Source organism: Neovison vison, chromosome 13, assembly GCF_020171115.1.
Source record: "Neovison vison isolate M4711 chromosome 13, ASM_NN_V1, whole genome shotgun sequence".
Lineage (NCBI taxonomy): Eukaryota > Metazoa > Chordata > Mammalia > Carnivora > Mustelidae > Neogale > Neogale vison.
The window spans coordinates 73717348-73735737 of record NC_058103.1 but is presented as its reverse complement, the minus strand read 5'-3'; the positions used below and the strand labels follow the sequence as shown (position 1 = coordinate 73735737).

Sequence of the window (18390 nt, the reverse complement as noted above, 5' to 3'; positions counted from 1 at the left end):
CTGGGTTTGGACCTGAGGGGTCACTGACAGCACCCACAGAGAGAAAGAGGATTTCTGTTCTCTCCAAAGGAAAAGTTGGCAGAAAAATCAAGCCAGACCTCACATGTCAAGCCTTTCCTAATTACAGCCTTTTATCTCAGTTTCTCTCAGTTGCTCCAGCAGGAAAGGCACGAAAGAGTCCCTGGTGGCTTTGAGCCATAGAAGCATTGCATGGGGGGCGGGAGGGGGGGGCAATAAGAAATAAGGGAGGTTTACAGTACACTTCAAAGTATTTGGAGCAATGGTTTTTGTAATGACTTAGCACACTGTGTGTCCAACTATGGAAGCAACAACTTAATCTTCGGGACGGGAACTAAAGTCACTGTTATACCCAGTAAGTACATTGTCCTTGGTCAGGTAATCAGTTATACTTTAATTTCCAGGTCTTCTGCATAAGACTGGGGTGGGTGGGGGGTGTACATACTAGACCCTGCAGGCTCAGACACGAGAATTTCTATCTGTTTTTTCTCATAAGTGGGGTAGAGATGGGTGTCAACCAAATATCTGAGCTTTCTGGGGGAACTTCAGTCTTGAATCTTTAATTCAAAACTAGAAAATATGATTCACAATTCTGTTTTTGCTGCTGCCATTGTGCGCTAATGTGACATGTGAAGAGAATTCAGACAGGATGACTTCATCTTCCCTTTTATCTCGCATGATAATTTTCACTTTGAGTACTGCATTATGTTTGGGAGAAACGGTAGAAATATAGGCTGTCAAAGAGACAAGCAGCCAGGAGACCCAGAGAGGCAGGCAGACAGAATGCCAAGCAGTATAATTTTACAAAATTGGTCCAGCGTGTGACTCTTTTTGCAGATGGCAAAGGTATTTGGAAAGGTGCTAAGAGCTGATGTTCTAGGTGGGGCAGTCTTACTCAATGGCAACACTAAGTAAGCACTGATGCCAAGGGGAAAGTTTAAACTTGGAAAACTCAAGGGTTTGGGGTTTTTTTTGTTTTGTTTTCTGTTTTCCGGTAGTTTATCGGTACAGCAGCACATCTGCATTTAGTAAATTACAGTTTGGGCAAGGCACAAAATTAACTGTTAAAAACAACTCTGTCCAGAGGTGGGAGAAAGAGAGGGATACTAGATATACATACAGAGTAATGGGGAAAACATAGGGCACATACATTTCTTGCACCTGAAATTAAAAGCTGTGGAAAATTCGAATATGTTCACTTTGTAACCAAAGACAGTTTCACAAAATGGAAAGAAAAGCATACCGCATAAAGCAAAAACCAAATGTATAGAGCCTTTCCAAGTCTGCATTTTCCAACTGTCTTAACTACTCAGTTACCTAGAGGAATCTCCCTCTCCCTCTCTCCCCCCTCCCCACCCCCTTTTGCTGCATCAGACCTTAAAGGCACGAAATTGAGGATTTGGCTATTTGAGGCCCTTCCAATGCCAGGTATGTGATAAAACGCCTACCAGCTAGGCCAGTTGGAGCACCTTTAGACATCCAAGCTTTTTCTCCTCTCCTGTCCAGATAAGATAGAAAAGTGGTACTCTCCTCATTCTGTATCCAGGGACAGGGAGCTCAGAGAGTATCCCCAAGTTACAAAGTGAGGCCTGAGCAGTGGGATCTGGGGACCCGGTAATGGTCAGTCGGCTCCCAGCCACAGATGCCATAGTAGCCAGAAGCGTTCAGGGAATCGTCCCGGGTCAAAACATAACACACTGGGAAAAATGCCCCCCTTTGCTGCTCCGCTGAGAGCAACTCAGTGTAAGAATGCTGTACCCAGCAGGGGACAGTCAGAATGGCCCTAAACCAACTCAGAGCCCCAGTAGTTGAGAACTGGGTGTGGAAGCCAGCTCTGATGAGTTTGTTTCCAAGCAGTGCTTCCAGAAATTGTTAGTGGTTGGTAGTTTCTATGGGTTTTGAAATTAGAGGACATCACAGCAGAGTAGAATGGTTTGGAACAGGGGAGTATGATTAGGATTAATGAGATGAAAGAAAATTCTGGCTAGAGGGCTAGAAAGGCCCTGGAAGAAAAGATACACTAGCCCTTCAGAGTGTTCCTTTCAGTGAAGAATTGCAACATTTATCTAGGCCGAGGAGCAGAGAGCAACACAAGCCAAATTCCATACACAATCGACCTTTCCACATTTAAAAGTTTCTGCAGTTACTCCGACGTCCTTGTCTTCTTGGCCAAACACCAGCAGTTCCTAAAAGCAAAAGGGAACAGTCCTCTGTTTCCAGGGCCAAGCCACTGGCCCCTACCCCACCCCACGTGCTCCCACGCCCATGTGGTTTTTGTAGAAGAGGTTCATGCTGTGGGAAACAGGCCATCTTTGGCTCAGGAACCATTTTGACAGTCAAGCCTTGTGAGTATGAAACACATTCTGCCCCCTACCCCAACCCAGCAAGAGTTTCGTCCCATATCTGGTCAACTTTCTGGCTTAGAAATATTCGATTCTAAAGAAAGACAAAGCAAGATTTCAGGTGCACCGTAAGCACCTCTTGAGTGTGATTCGCTTAAGAATCACCAAGTATGGCCTCTGAGAAAGTCAATCACACCAGTTAACTGGTGTGACCCACAGCTTTAAAGTAGAATTTTAAAAAAAAAAAAAAAATCTTTTTTAAATGTTGGTGTCTCCATGGACCACGCTGCCTGCTGTTTTGTGTCTAGACTCCGAAATGGAAACCTTAGTGTGTAGTCGCCAGCTTAGTGACTTCTCCCAAGCCTGTGACTGAGGGCAGTGTGAGAACTCGAGGGCATTTCTGGGTCACGTCAGGGGAAAGCCAGGCAGATGGGCTGGCGGGGCGACACTCATGACAGGTGTCTGCCCTGTTTCTGTAAAGCTGCTGACAACAGTGAGAAGACTGGCAGCCGGGACAAGCTGACTTTTGGGACCGGGACTCATTTAACAGTCAGGCCCAGTAAGTCTAAGGGGATGTGAGGTATTTATGTCTTTTCCTATTATGCGTTCTAGCCTGACCTTTGAGTTGTCCTGTTTTAGATTCCAGACAGACAAACCACGACGTCTTTCCATGTCCCTTTAAATGTCCAGCGTAGCCATCCTCTCCTACATGACAGGAAAGATCTGCGGCCACGACCATTCTCATGACACAGTCGGTAGCTGGGTGATGGCACTCACAGTCCTCATCCTTGGGCCCCTTCCCGTGGACGTGTGTCTTTTGAGCTTTTATGAGAGCAACGAGGGAGGGGAAGAAATGACCAACAGCACCGGCCAGGCCTACGAGCTCTCCTCGGTGTTTGTGGGCTTCAGAGCTGCTGCGAAGGTTCTGAGAGCTTCAGGGCATGGGTCTCTGGCCGAGAGGTTTCTGTAAAGGGTTGACTCGGGGTGCCAATATAGGAGGGAGTGCTAACAGACTCACCTTTGGGAAAGGCACCCAACTCGTCATCCAGCCCTGTAAGTTCCTCTTCCTGGGATGCGGGGATCTAAATAGAGTCCCCACAGGGACATTTCCAACCACTGCTGATGAGTCTCTTGTACCACGGCCTTCAGTGGCACCATCACACACAAAAGGGGGGGATGAGCTGTGTAGGTGAGGGGGTGCTACAGCCTGTGATCATCCCCTGATGATACAGCCTGTGCTTCGGAGGACTCCTGGGTGCTTTTGTGATTGTGTTTGATTAAGAGGCCATTGGAAATTCTGGGCTTCAGCAGACAAAGGATACCACTTAGGACGGGGGCAGAACATCCTCGGGCAGCTTTCTTAGCAGCACCTTTGCCGTGCGAATGATTTCCATAGGCATTGTGGAAATGGCTGTGCATGCGGAAGTTTGATTGCTTCTCTTTTTCTGCCGTCATGCCCTCTTCTCTGCCTGACTTCACGACCTTATATTAGAACAGTGATTCATCATTTGATTTCTGAGCCCCATCACTCATCATGTCTGACAAGAGGGATCCATTAACATAAAACCCAGAGAGGAAAAGGACAAAGCGTTTAATTCCTAGAGTCTGCAGAGTTTAACTTGACAACTTTTTGGCTTGAATCAACTTGCCAGCACCCCACGATCAGTTGAGGCCAAAGAGGGCCACGGCAAGTAGGGTTAGCCAAGCAGGTGTCTGACCAGAGTTCTGCAGCCCTTCTAGCGACCACAACTGCGGTGTCTGGAAAGCGGAATGGGTCCCTGAGGGCCCACCTGGCTGCGCATCTGGGAGGAGGTCATGGAGAGAGCTCTGTGCTGGAAACTCCAGCAGCAGGCTGTTGTTATGGAGCATCTCGCAGTGTGACCACTGATGGTGCTGGGAAATTCATCTTTGGGACCGGAACGAGGCTTCAGGTCACCCTGGGTAGGTGATGGGAGCCCTGAGGTAGCCTAACCCTGTGTTGCTTTAAAACAAGGGGTAGTGGAGAGGGGCTGTCCTGGCAGGACATAGTCCTTCCTTCCTTCCTTCCAGCAGAGCTGATCTCTCGGGGGATACCTGCGTTCAGTCAGAACCTGTGTTCTTTTTATTTCCATTACTGAATCTTTCCTTCCACCTGTGAAAACAGACTTCTCCTTGCTCCGAGCTTCTTCGGTCTTCACACTCGGTGTGTTTCCTTTGGAACAGTGGGTTTGGGAATTAATTCATCATCAGGACTTTGTCACTCCAGGCAGCTGAATGAAAGGGACTCTCAAATGGAGAATAGAGAGTCTTGCTTGTTCTGATAACTTCTCAGAGGTGATACGCTATAAATGAGAGGAAGTGGGTTAGATGACCTGCTAATGACTGCTTTGGAGAGACTCTGAGGAAACCTGCTGAACATCCTACACATTCCACTCCTGGGAAGAGTCATTTGGTTGGACCCTCAGTGCACTAAAAGCAAAACCGTGACCCTCCGAACACGTAGTCAAATGCCCACCCTCTCCCCGCAAGCTCTGCTGTGTGTCATTATTTGCCGATTATGAGATGATTACGTGATAATTCACATGAAATTATATAGATGAGTAGCCTGAGTATTTTGAACCCATAATTAAGATGCAAATTATAGAAGTTCTGGAGCGTTCCACCGGGCAGTACCTCATACCTAGTGGTCCCTGAAGACAAACAGTGTGTTTGGGCATGATTTGTTTGTGGCATGGGTTTATACGCAGCTCAGGAACTTGTTTGAAAGCTGATTAGATGTCTCAGAGAGAGTGCCAATTTGGGGTCTTGATGAGCTGTGCTTAGTGAGTTGAGACGTGCCCACTTTTACAGGCAAGAAGCCTGACCGTGGCTGGGTTCCTCTCAGGAGAATAGGACTGTCCTGTCGTGTGGTATTGGTCGGTACCTCTCCCCACTGTGCCTGCAACGCTGGGAGCCTGGTTGCAGGGCTGCCCCACGAGGTTTTTGTTAAAGGGCGTGTGACTGTGTCAATAATTACAACGACCTTCGCTTTGGAGCAGGGACCAGACTCACAGTAAAGCCAAGTGAGTGAGGAGAACGGGTCGATCTCAAACACTGGGGAGAGTGGTGGTTGTCTTTGGTTCAGTTTTAATGGGATTAAGACACTGACACTGCCCCCTGGGTCCAGGCACCTCGTTTCTTTGGGCCTGAGCTGATGGGAAGTCTGCCAGTCAATGGAATTAGGCAATCCTCAGGACAGGCATGAAGAAGTAGAGGTTTTCACGGGTGTTCATTGGCTCTGGATATAAAGAAATGCTAAGGATAGTAGGCAACATCCCTATTCTGTGATAAGACAAATGAAAAGACCTAACAACCCAGAAATCAGGTTTTCCTCAGTAAGAATTCCTCCAGTCCAGAAGGAGTGCAAACAGCTCTCTTAATGTGTCTTTTGGGTTTTGTTGGTTTTGTTGTTGTTTTCATTAATATTCTTTTTTTTTTTTTTTATTTGTCAGAGAGAGAGAGAGCGAGAGTGAGCACAAGCAGACAGAGTGGCAGGCAGAGTCAGAGGGAGAAGCAGGTTCCCTGCGGAGCAAGGAGCCCGATGCGGGACTCAATCCCAAGACGCTGGGATCATGACCTGAGCCGAAGGCAGCTGCTTAACCCACTGAGCCACCCAGGTGCCCCTCATTAATATTCTTTATCAGAACTATGGCTCCGAGAGCGGCATGGTGCTCCTGGTCCCTAAAATAGTCACTCCTCCCCCCACCCACCCCGTGTTGGCCACCTGTGCTAGCTGGCATGTCTCTGCCTGAGCTTGTGATTGTTCCATGTGTCTCAGGCATGAGCAGGATACCAGTGTTCTGGGAGCAAAACGGGTAGTTTAAGATCCAGCTCAGATCTCTCTGCACCGTCAGCTGTTACTTTTAGAGGAATGTCCTAACCCTGCCAAGGATCTGGGAGCTGAGGCTGTGGAGTGCGGAGGCTCCCACCAAAGGGGAAAGTGGCTTCCCTTGGCCAGGGTGCCTCTCAGTCCCCTCCCCCCTCCCACTGGTTATTGTAAGGCCCCATATGACTGTGTGAATTATGGAGGCGGCCAAGGAAGGCTCATCTTTGGAAAAGGGACTCAGCTCTCCGTTAAACCAAGTAAGTGCTGGGCTGTGCGGGTCTCAGAAACTAAATCAGTGAGTGCAACTCAAATACCACCCAGAGTGAAGGAAGCAAAATTCACCAACCCCTTTCTCTGGTGTCTTCCCACCCTTCACCCATGAGCCCCCAGAGCTGCTCCTGGTCCGTGCTGCCTGCTGTGCTCAGTCTGGACGGGCACTTCCCTCTGCTGGAAAACTCTGGACATGGTGATATGAAACAAGGTTCTTGGCCCAAGGAGGGCAGTTCTCGGGAGTGATTGCCCTCCTCACCGTGGTGAGTGGGTGACCTTCTCCACAGCCATCTTATGGACGAGCCACAGTCAGTGTGACTAGTGTGTGTTTGGTTTTCAGACGTTAGAGTCAATGGAGGGCCACATGAGGGGGACAGCAGAGTGGTTACTGCAAAGGGCTTTTTGTTTAGGGAAAACACACTGTGGATCTCGGCAGCGGGTATAACCTCTACTTCGGCAAGGGCACCTCCCTGCTGGTCACACCTGGTGAGTTCTAGTGGTTAACTAATTGTCCTTTCTGGAAGGGAATCCAATGGGACCTGCTGAAACCCAGCTGAATTTAATTGCTTCGTTTGGCGTGCGGTTAACTATGTCGGATGTGTGAGCCAGATATGAAGACGCGTTTCCCCAGAGGCTGGATTTGGTTATCAGGTCTATGGGCAGTTTGATAAATTGTACTAATACTGCAGGCGGTGTTTCTCGAAGGTCCACAGAGCACGTTGAGGCTTTAGGAAAGAGGCAGAGATAAGAGGAAGAAAAGCGTTGTGATAGAGACAGAAACAAGCCAAAGGAAAGGGAGGCGACCCAAGCGGGAGTGTGGAGCCAGGGAAGCGTGTCCTTAACAGATAAGTACTGGGGACCCAGTTGAGTTGATGCCCATGTCCCCTGGGGGTAGAACTGAAAAATCTGGCAAGTGGACTGAGGACTCGGGTGAGGGCTGGGCAGCACGGTTACAACTTCTCGTGGCTTTCCTCCTGTGGGAGAAGAGCAGAGGAAAACTTCCTCTGGAGACAGGATAGCCCCTGTTCGCCAGAGGACAAAGCCTGGCTGAGTTGACCGTGTGGGAGGAGCTGAGAACCCCAGGACCTTAGAAATCTCCCCAGCTCCACAGGGCTCTCTGTGTTCAAGCCAGTCATGCAGCTGTCAGGGAAGGAATAATAAAGATGGATTATAGAAAGCAGTATCGAAGAGGTACGGGCTGTCCCCACGCTTGCAGAGTTCAGTGGTGTGTGGTTTTGTTTTTTGTTGTTATTTTTCTCTTTCCTGTTAGAGTTACTTGCCACAACGCCTGCCACTTTGCATTTCGTAGTATTTCTCCTCAACAACCCTCTGTGCCTGAAGGAGGTGTGACACTGAGGTGATGGGGCTGATTTGTTAACAAAGAGAGTTGATATATTTAAATGCTTGGACCAGGCAAGCCACTCAGCTGAAAGTGGCTGGTGGCTCCCTTCCGCTTTTGAATCTGCCCTTAAAGGTCAAAGCACAACCTTTTTTTTTTTCTTCTTTCTTTTCTTTTCTTTCTTTTTTTTTTTTTAAGGGTATATTCTTTTTGTAGCATCCATGATGGCTTTATCTTTTGAAAGTGGATTTCATTTCTGTGAATAATCAAAAGCCTCTCAGAGCTATGATTTCTAAAGAAAGGAGGGACTCAGACCCGTTACTGGCACTATTGTGGTTCCAAAATGGGGTATGAATATAAAATCGTGTCATGGCGGGGTACGTGTGGCTCATAAACTGATTCTCATGGAGAGTCCTAAAGGGACTACTTCAAAGGGGTCAACACTCATTTAGATGTTTAAATCCTGACATGTTTGTTAGAACAGCCTCTTAATAAATACACTTAAGATAAACATAACATGAAATTGAGGAAGTTTTGCAAACTCAGACTTCATCAAAGCAGTGAAGATTTTCTCTTTAAATGGAGATATTATCTCAAGTAAATCCCTTTTAGAAAAACATGAAGACAGGACCTTCCAGTGGAGAAGAGCATACGATGTCCTACTTATTGACGCAAAGCTATTCCAAGAAATGGTAACCTTATATGGGTTTATGTAGAGCCACATAACACTGTGACTAACTTAGGAGGCTACCAATATACCTTTGGCAAAGGCACTAGCCTGAAGGTTTTACCAAGTGAGTATACAGACAAGACTTTATTTTTAAAGGTGTTGGTGTTAGAGGGTCAAGAAAAGGTAAAATGGGGGAAATAGTCATTATAAACTATAGAAGCAATCATTATTGCTAAACAAAGTGGAAATTCTGTGTCTCTCTACCCCAGATAGGGGCAGGTAAAGGAGAGTTCCGAGGCTCACTATGATGGACTTATCACCATTTTCCTCAGAACTGTATTAATCATTGGAAAAATATTTATTAGCTAAAGAGATTGAAAGACCCTCTAAAGACAGTAGGAATTCTTTGTTTCTTATTCTCTTCTTTTAAAAACTATTCTCATCCCACACTTTTCACTTTTCTTACCTTTCTTTTGGCCTTTCCCCTTGTCCAACTCAACATTTCATGTGGCTATTCATATTTTGAGAAACTGTTATGTCCAGTTCTTAGCCTGTCACTTAAGACTCTCTAAAACCTGGGCCATTTCCATTCTCTAAATTTATTCTCAGCTGCTCCCTTCCACAAATGCTCTGCTCTAGGCGAATGGGACACCTACTTCCCCTGAATGTTTACACAAGCCCACACCTATACTTTGTGTCCATAAATCAGTCATCATGGACCCACCACTATAAACAGACTTGCACACATGAAACAAATTGAGTTTCACAATGTCTTAGCCAGGACACGCAACAGAGGTGACACCAGACTTAATTTCATAGGAAGAGCTTGAGAAATTATAACCCTTTTTAAAAATTAAAGAGGCTTGGGTAAGAGATCCAGCAGGCAAATAGCAAAGTAGGAAGAAAGGGGATCCTTTTGTAATGGATGTGGGAGGGAGGGATGCGCCCACAGGAAGATTTTCTCAGGAGGAGGAACAAGATTGACTAAATCCAAGTAGGAAATTTATGGACTGCCATATTACCTGCGTGTTACTTGCTTTCCCATCACAATGGCCAGTTCCTGATTGTTGCTTGTTAAGCCCCTGGTCCTCCAGGCAGCCAAAGGGGAGGAAAAGGGAGGCAACCATGCTGTCCCCTCAGCAGTGGTGCCCATGGAGCTTCCTTCTCAGATTTTCCTTCAGGTTACCTTCAAATTAAGAGAGATCCCAAAGGACCACCTAGACAGAATAAGAGAAGCTACCAATAAGAGAGAGATTTCATGCTAGTGCAGAAGGTGTGTTACCTGGGGAAAGGGACAGAAAGAAGAGAAAAAGTTTACCCCAAGACAAAGAAGGAAAGTGTCCTTTTTCCAGTGACCCTCTAAGCAGGGAGCGAAAAGGTCTGGAGTTGGAGTCGGGAATTCAGGGCTGGCCAGTGCCTGCAACTGTCTCGAGCTCTTTGGAATGAGAAAAGGTGGGAATCTCCTTTGATGTTCCACAAGCTGGACCTCGGTCAGAGGTGTCTGATTCCAGCACCTTGAGGGGTGGACCAGAATCCTAACCCCTCCTGCCAGGGGTGCTCTGGCGGCTGCCCTCAGTCTCTCCCACGCTGATGACAGTATCTCTGACTGCTTGGGCTTGGTGCCATGGACACGAACCGCTCCTACTTTGTCCAAATGATGAATATGATCCTCAGAACTCCCTGGAGAATTATTATCTAAAACACCAGAGGATCTGCTAGGGTTCTGGCAGTCAGCATTCGGGACTTGGGCAGGAAAACTCCCTCTTTAGACTATTTAGAAAGAATATCCTTCATTTATCCAATGTGGAAACAGTCCTGAAATCCAAGCTGGTGCTAGGATTCTGTGCCAGGTTATTACTGTGACAATTACTTAATATTCTCTGTGCTCATGGTATCGCTCCTTCCAGAAGATCTTTAGGGAAAACTTAGTACAGTTTCTAGGAGGTTTTCGCTGAGCTGAAGATCACTGTGTGAATAATAATGCAGGCAGCATGCTCACATTTGGAGGGGGAACAAGGTTAATGGTCAAACCCCGTGAGTATCTCTGCTGAATCCATAATGAATGCTCTAATTTCTAAAAGAAGCTGTAGCACTGAGCTCCATTTGGGGGCTGTTTTCTCCACCCAGTTTTATTTTTTATGTTAATTCTGAGTAATTCTGAGATGATACAGTGTATACATATGCCGTAGGCACATGTGAACATGGGCACGTGTGTGGTCGCCTGGCATAGGAACAAACGGGCTGGAGAGTAACAGATTCCTTGTCTTTTCTGTCTTAACCCTTAGGTCAGAAAGTTCTGACTATGTTGAGTGCAGGGATGGGTCAGCACTGGAGTGGGAGAAACCTTCTCCAGTGGGTTTACCGGGATTGCATCCCTCCTTGCTGGTCAGGGGGCAGCTCGGGCTGAAGGTGGAGAGACGAACTATTTAATCTGAGAGGGGCCTTTCCATCCGGCCATGCTATGAATTGACCACAATAATAAACAGTCTCCTCCGCTGCCTCTTTGGCCAGGGTCCCAGCTGGAGGAGCACGCTGCCTGGATTTGGGGATTGAAGGGGATTTCCTGATAGACATTGGCCTGGTCGGTTTCTATAAAGCTTCCTATGGCTGTGTAATATTGGCAACAACCGTAAGCTGATTTGGGGATTGGGAACAAGTCTGGCAGTAAATCCAAGTGAGTCTTCAAATTAACTCTCTCAAACCTGTCTGTGCAGTTTGAAATATCTCAGAAACTGTCTCCCTGTTTGGGCCCTAACGTTTAAAATGTGCTCTCTCGGGTAGTGTTCTTCTCTTGCCCACCCGAGCTGAGCCCTTGCTTACCCTTCAATCAAAATAACTAGATAGAGGGACCCAGAAAGGTATGGTAGAAAGGCAGTTGGAGTATTTGATTGATTCCTCCTGGAGCAAACAGGAGGGCCCATTCCCAAAATAGTGCCACTAGGGAGTACTAGAAGTTGGAGAGGATGGGAACATGCACCGTATGCCCAGCTTTCTCTGTCCACACGGTGCCATCGTCACATGGGCCATTGTAAGTACTGTGTCCCACCTGCCAAAGATAAGTCAAGCGCTGCTGGGAACTCCCAGGACTCAGGGCCATCCCCATGGCCACCCTGGAGAGCGCCTCCCCACCGTGGGCAATCCAGAAGGACTCGGACTTGCCGTAGAATTACTGCCTCTCTCAGTCCTTTTTGGCTTATAAGCTTATAGTGGATTTGCTGAAGTAACAGGAGTGGAGTTGGTTTCATCCTAATTCTGGCCTCCCCCGGGGAAGTTCTTCTCTCCAGGAATCTTCAGGAACATCTTAGAGACCACCTACCCTGTTTGGAATTGTGCTTCACGGGACCAGGCTGTGTCCCCAGTGGTGTTTGCTGTGGCTTTGGCTGGGGCTAGCTCCCAGGACAGTTCTAGGCTTGGCGAAGCTCAGGGAGAAGAAGAGGAGTTTGTGGAGCCAAGAGGCTTCGGGAAAGGCATCTTTGATACAGGTGTTACTGAATTTCTAAATGAGTTTCTGTGTGTTAACCTGATAAGACTCTCCAGGGAGAAGGTCACCTTACCTTTGCAGCTCTAAATGTAAGACCTGTGTTGTAAAAAAGAAAAAAAAGAAAGAAAGAAAAGAAAAAAGGGAAACTTCAATTGCAGTGCCAAAATGAAGAGACTGGGTATAAATACTGAATCAGTTTTAATGTTCAGTTTATGAAATGCATGCCTTTCAGGAGAACAGGCACAGGGTACATTTAGTAGGGTCAGTGAGCTAAATATTTTGTCAATGTTACTGACATACACACTTCAAAGGAGAACCCCAAATAGAGAAAATGAGTAATAGCATAGTGCTTAAGAACATGAATCTTAGAATCAAACTGCCTGGGCAAACCAAATTCTGACATTTACTGGATGTGTTACCTGGGGCGGGCTACCTAATCTCTTTATGCCTCATTTTTCTCATCTGTAAAATGGGGGTAATAATGCTACTTAACTCGCTGAATTGTTATGCAATTAAAGAGTTAACACCTACAAAGGGCTTTGCTTAGCGGCTGGAACTTGGTAAATCTTCAACGAATATCAGTTACTATTACTAGATCAAGTTACTGAGGGGAAGGAAAGGGGGGAAATTACATCCTTTTAAAGTTTTTGTAAAGGCCAGCACTAGAGTGTGGCTCTGGCACCACAGGAAAACTCATCTTTGGGCAGGGGACAACTCTACGAGTAAAACCAGGTGGGTCTGAATGTTTCCAACTGAGGCACGTTGCCTACTACATTCGTGTGTTTTGGAGACTCTCCTCAGCCTCCTCAGCTTCTAACCAAGGACTTTTACTGTTTGCTTCTGTTCTCCTTTTGTACTACTTAGTAGGGTGTGTAACACCTGGCTAATAGAGTCTTCCTTAATCCATTCGGTTTCATCTAGAGGCAAGACTGGAGGTGAGCCGGGTCTGGAAATTCTAGACTAAAACTGAGAGAATATAAGTCTGGCTGACCTTAGAGAAATAAAAACATCCAATGTGAGAGAGTCACAAGAACAAAAATTGAGGGACGTCTGGGTGGCTCAGTTGGTTAAGTGGCTGCCTTCAGCTCTCGTCATGATCCCAGCGTCCTAGGATCGAGTCCCACATCAGGCTCCTTGCTCGGCAGGGAGCCTGCTTCTCCCTCTGCCTCTGCCTGCCACTCTGTCTGCCTGTGCTCTCTCTCTCTCTCTAACAAAAAAAAAATTTTCTAAAAAATTTCTTTAAAAAAAAAAATTTGTAAGAATAAAAAAAAAAAAAAAGAACGAAAAGTGATTTTTCTTAAGAGTTTACTAGAGTAGGGTGCCTGGGTGGCTCAGTGGGTTAAGCTGCTGCCTTCGGCTCGGGTCATGATCTCGGGGTCCTGGGATCGAGTCCCGCATCGGGTTCTCTGCTCAGCAGGGAGCCTGCTTCCCTCTCTCTCTGCCTGCCTCTCTGTCTACTGTGATCTCTCTCTGACAAAAAAAATAAAATCTTTAAAAAAAAAAAAGTTTACTAGAGTAGAAACCACCCATGTGGCCACTAGAATCTCTAAGAACTGTTGTTCAGGGAGAAAACTGTCTTTCAAGCATGGAAACGGCAAGCTCTTTGGCGGGTGGAGGGGAGGACAGAAGAGAAACTGTTGGGACTTGGATTTGATTTTTTATTTTTTTTTGTCAAGAAACATGGAAGACCGCATTTTCCGTTAGGATGGTTTTTAGAAGTCTGTCATCAAGTAGGAGTTGCAATGTGTATAGCTTTATGGAAGTCAGCTTTACAGAGGAAGAAGAGGAAGGAAATTTAGCAGAGTACGGAGTTTTTGTACTGGGCAGAAACACTGTGCCAATTTCTGGGACAAACAGACTCGTCTTTGGGACTGGAACAAGACTCACCGTTATTCCCCGTAAGTCCTTTACCACCTGAGAGAAAGCCCTTAATCTAGAATGACCAGCTCTCACCTTCCAGACACCTAATGAATTTCTAAATGAGCTTCCGTGTGTTAACCTGATAAGACTCTCCAGGGAGAAGGTCACCCTTACTTTCCTGGCTCTAACTGTAAGGCATGTTTTGTAAGAAAAAATGGGAAATGTCAATTGCGGTGCCAAAATGAAGAAGGCGGGGTATAAATACAGGACCGGTTTTAAGGTTCAATTGATAAAATGTAACCCTTTCAGAAGAACCATTTCAAGGTACATTTATTAGTTTGTGTCTACACAGCACAACTGTCCATTAATTTGATTAACGTCCGTAGCTGGTCCAGATATTTAGGCACTTCCTTGAGACACCTTCTCTGTGCTCAGAATTGCCTGAATTGACTGTCACATTACCTAAATAATTGCCAGATCTGTTTTACTTTGTGCTATATAGACTCAGCCTAATAAAAACAAATGCAGTTGTGTTTTTTCCCCAGTCTGTCTCCTCGCCACACAGAAAGTTTTCCTTCTATTCACACAAAGAGATACCCAGCACGCCATTTGACTTATTGCTGCTGCTATTTTGCATTTATATGACTCCTTTCCTTGGAAGAGATTAAGACACTTCATACGACTTATTAGCTAAACAGATTGACAGCCTAATTAGAAAAAAAGAAGCAGACTCTGAGTATCTTTTTGTGGCTGCTATTCCTGCCCCCTCATGTAGAACATTTGGTCAGATTGCTCTGTGATACGGGAATAAGAAGGGGAGATGAGTTTCGTCTGTAGTGGGGGCCTTCTCAGCTGTACGTGAGAGATGGTTACAGGAGGTAAGAACAGCCCTAAATAGGTCAGGGCAACCGACAGAGCCAGGAACATGTCTTTCCCCTAGAACTCATGTGTTCCAGCAAAGCAGAGCATGACAGATTTTGACATCAGCTGTTGGTGTGTACCTACTCCTCCTTCTTGTCTCTTCAGGCCCTGTCACTCCAGGTCTGTTCCTTCCACCGCGAACTCCTTTCTCTCTCCTTGGATTCCTGGCTGCCATGCCCACCTTAGCCTCAACCCCGCCACATGCTGCCGGCTGCCTCTCGGGCCTGGCAGCGGTATTCCTGAGGAGCTTCTTAGCTCTTTCAGTGATCCTCAACTTGCTGAGGCACCTGAGGGAATCCTCCCTGAGGCCAGGCCCCAGCAGAGTCCCCATGGAGATGGAGGCTGCCACCAGGGGCTACCACTGTCTACGGGAAGGCCGGGGCCAGGGGGCCTTGGATGAGGAAGCGCCTGTGGAGGAAGGTCTCCATGGAGTAAGGAACACACACCATGGTTTTCGTGATACATGAGTCTGAATCCTCTCCTGTCTGCAACCTGTAGCTTTCTCCTGGGGATCTGGGACATGTGTCTCTGAAGAGGTGGCAGGCTTTTTGTAGTAGAGTCAACCACTGTGGACAGGCCAGGGGAATGTGCTGCATTTGGGGTCCGGCACTCAAGTGATTGTCACACCACGTAAGTGTCTTTTTCTCATCTCTGTGCACTGGATGTCTGTGAATCCTTTCAAGGAATTCTGGTCTGTTCCCCCATTTCTCAGGGAGTTACTGAGCATATGGTTTCTGGATCTAGCTACACTGCCATTGACCATTAAGATGGTCAAATTTAGCTTTAAAAATAACTTTGACCGGTTTCATTTAATGCTGCCCGCAGACAGCAAAGGGAAATTAGCAAGTCAGGGAAGCTAATCGATGCTCATTCACTGCCTTGAGGAAAGGGACTGGCATTTCTTTCTTATCTCCCTACCCCCACCCGGGCTGGCTATGAGGCCTCAGAATTCAGTTGACCTTTTCCATGTCTCTGTCTTCTGGCAGATTAAGTGGTCGTGTTTGCTAACTTTCTCGTGGAAAAACACATGAGTCAGATAGATTCTCCTTCAGTTTTTACTAAGAAAGCTTTTTGTTAGTGATTTTGACAATAAACTTCAGCTCCCATATTCCCTCCGGTTCGTGTTAGTAGTATCTTGGCTTCGACAAGCTCATTTCTCCCAGATTATTCAAAACACGTTTCTCTGGTGTAACCCACTGCACTCCCACACGCCCTTCTATCTTCCCAACGCTCTCTAATAAGATAAACAGGGTCACACATCATCAGACGTATTTCACGGACACAAAAGCCGAAGCGCAGACAAGTTAAATAATTTAAGCCAAACCAAAAAAAAAAAAATCAGAACTGTGATGAGAGCTTGAGATTCCGTCTTTTCTCAGGGTGAATTATTTTGTGAATTGAAAACAGTTAGCACAGGCCATAGGAATGCGCAGGGGATGAAATTTAACCAGAATGAAAATGGAGGACAGTTTCACCGTGTTGGTGTCTTTAATGTATCTCCAAATGTTTGCAGTTGGTCGTTATTTGGTGCTAGTTATTCGGTGCTTACTGGGCCCCAGGGGGGTTTTTGTAGACCTCGGTATCACAGTGTTACCAACAACGACAGACTCTTCTTTGGGGCCGGAACCAGATTGCAAGTGATTCCAAGTAAGTGCTGGAAACTCAGCAGCGATTTAGAAAAGGTGGTTTCTGTCAACAGCTGACTTGCATTGGTACATATCCTCACATTACTGCAGGCCACTGGACAGGGTAGGGCCATCCATGCCTCTGCCTCCCTGGGCCCCTGGTGTCGGGACTCCACGTCTCACAGGTCGATCACTCTATAAACGAAATCAGTTTAATCTATATGCGAATACCACGGTTCTGACCAGAATCTTATCAGCAGTGAAAATAAGACACTAGAGAATCAGATGCATTATGACTCCAAACAAATGATCTGTTTCTGTCTTTAGCATTTTTATTTAAAATATCAGGGAAGGTGAAGCAAGTTCAACTTTGCCAATCTGAAAACTTTATGAATTATGCTCCTCTTATATGCAGAGAGAACTAGATTGACTTTGGGTGTTTAGTCATTCAATTTCATCATCTGTGTGTGGAATCTGTAATGGCCAAGGGAATCAAATATAATTAAATGAGCAAATAATCTTCAGTAGTCAATATTCCTACATTGTTTTATGTGCTTTGCTCTGGACTTTTTATCTGGGATTTATCTCTAATAGGCTCCCCGGAAGGACAGTGAAGGTTTTTGTTAAGGTTTTTGTGTCTGTGTGGATAGCAACTATCAGTTGATCTGGGGCTCTGGGACCAAGCTAATTATAAAACCAGGTAAGTCTCAGAGATGCGCCTGTAAGGGAAAGGAGACAGGAGTTGAATAATACAGGAAGCATAGCATGCAAATTGTATTCTTAAGAACAATCCGTCTTGCTGGAGACAATGCACTCAACCCAAGTGGGGTTTTCACTCCCAGCGAGAGGCAATGTCAGCCACCAACTCTCTTGTTTGGTCTAGTTGTTTCCAGAATGAATAATATTTAACTAGCCCTCCAAGAGAGCAGAGCTGGGCTGTTAGGGAGTATCTGATTCCCTCTGAAACCGTTAGAATGCTTTCCCGAGGATAGAAACAGCCTTATTCCACTGGAAGAGCAAATCTAAGAAAAGAGAATAGCTCACAGGCAAAGATAAGCCAGTGAAAAGTAGTGTGCCTGCAGCCATCCCCAGTCCTGGCCTCTGGCTGGGGTCTTGTGTTGCAAGCAGATGCCTACAAGCTTCCAGTCACTTGCTGGTGCAACACCTCGGGTTCTGGGCCTTAGTGCAAGTCCTACAGGGATCCAACTTAAAAGGCAGTATCAGTGCAGATCAAGGGAATATGGAGGCCAAAGGGATGGCTGGCAAGTCAGCCTTGGCCGTGGTGGGACCACGGTGTGCTGAGCCTGAGAGACTAAGCTCATCCTCACCCCATCGTACCCTGCCCCTTCCTGCGGGTTCTTGCAAGGCTCTGAAAGGCTGTGTGAACTATGGGGGTGCTACAAACAAGCTCATCTTTGGGACCGGAACTGTGCTTTCTGTAGAGCCAAGTACGTGAGTAGTGGGGTTCTATGTCCAGGGCAAGCTGGAAGTAACAGTCACTCTCGTGAAAAGGAGGGCTGAGGGCTGACCCAGTAACCCCACGGTCACCCCTTTCCTACCATGATACGGCAGAGAGAAGGAAATGGTACGAATGTGGAGATAAATCCCAGGAGGGAAAACTTCGGTGCCAGTGTTTGTCCCATGTGGACGCTGCAGGCTCTCTGTTCTGTGAACCCCATTTCCAGGCCACATGTCAGCTCTAGTCATGCCTGTACCTGGGTAGATACAGCCTCTACTAGCCTATGTGTTTAATTGTGTGTCAGCTCTTCTACCAGCCACATCTTCTTTCTTCTTTTTCTACCGAAAGAGTCTCCACAGCTACATTTGGGGAAATTGCTGATAAGTCAGGCAGAACTGACCCAAGGAGGAGGCTTAGGATAGGTTAGTTCAGTTTTCAAACAGGAGCCCTTGTAAGACCTCCCCCGTATTTCCCACATTTGCCTCTGCTTTCATCTTCTCTAGAATAAGTCCTTTGGGTTTGTTCTGGACCCCCACTGCTTCCAGGCCGAGAGGTCAAAGC

At 46.5% G+C, this 18390-nt stretch overlaps 1 protein-coding gene across 1 annotated transcript in view; it reads left to right on the top strand.

Moving 5' to 3' along the window:
- Nucleotides 1-18390, top strand: part of LOC122893311 (T cell receptor alpha chain MC.7.G5-like) — a 269897-nt gene that overhangs the window by 209059 nt on the left and 42448 nt on the right. The window contains exon 3 of the mRNA XM_044230236.1: nucleotides 1431-1446. Within this exon, the coding sequence (XP_044086171.1) occupies nucleotides 1431-1446 (16 nt within the window). The remainder of the gene's footprint in view (nucleotides 1-1430; nucleotides 1447-18390) is intronic.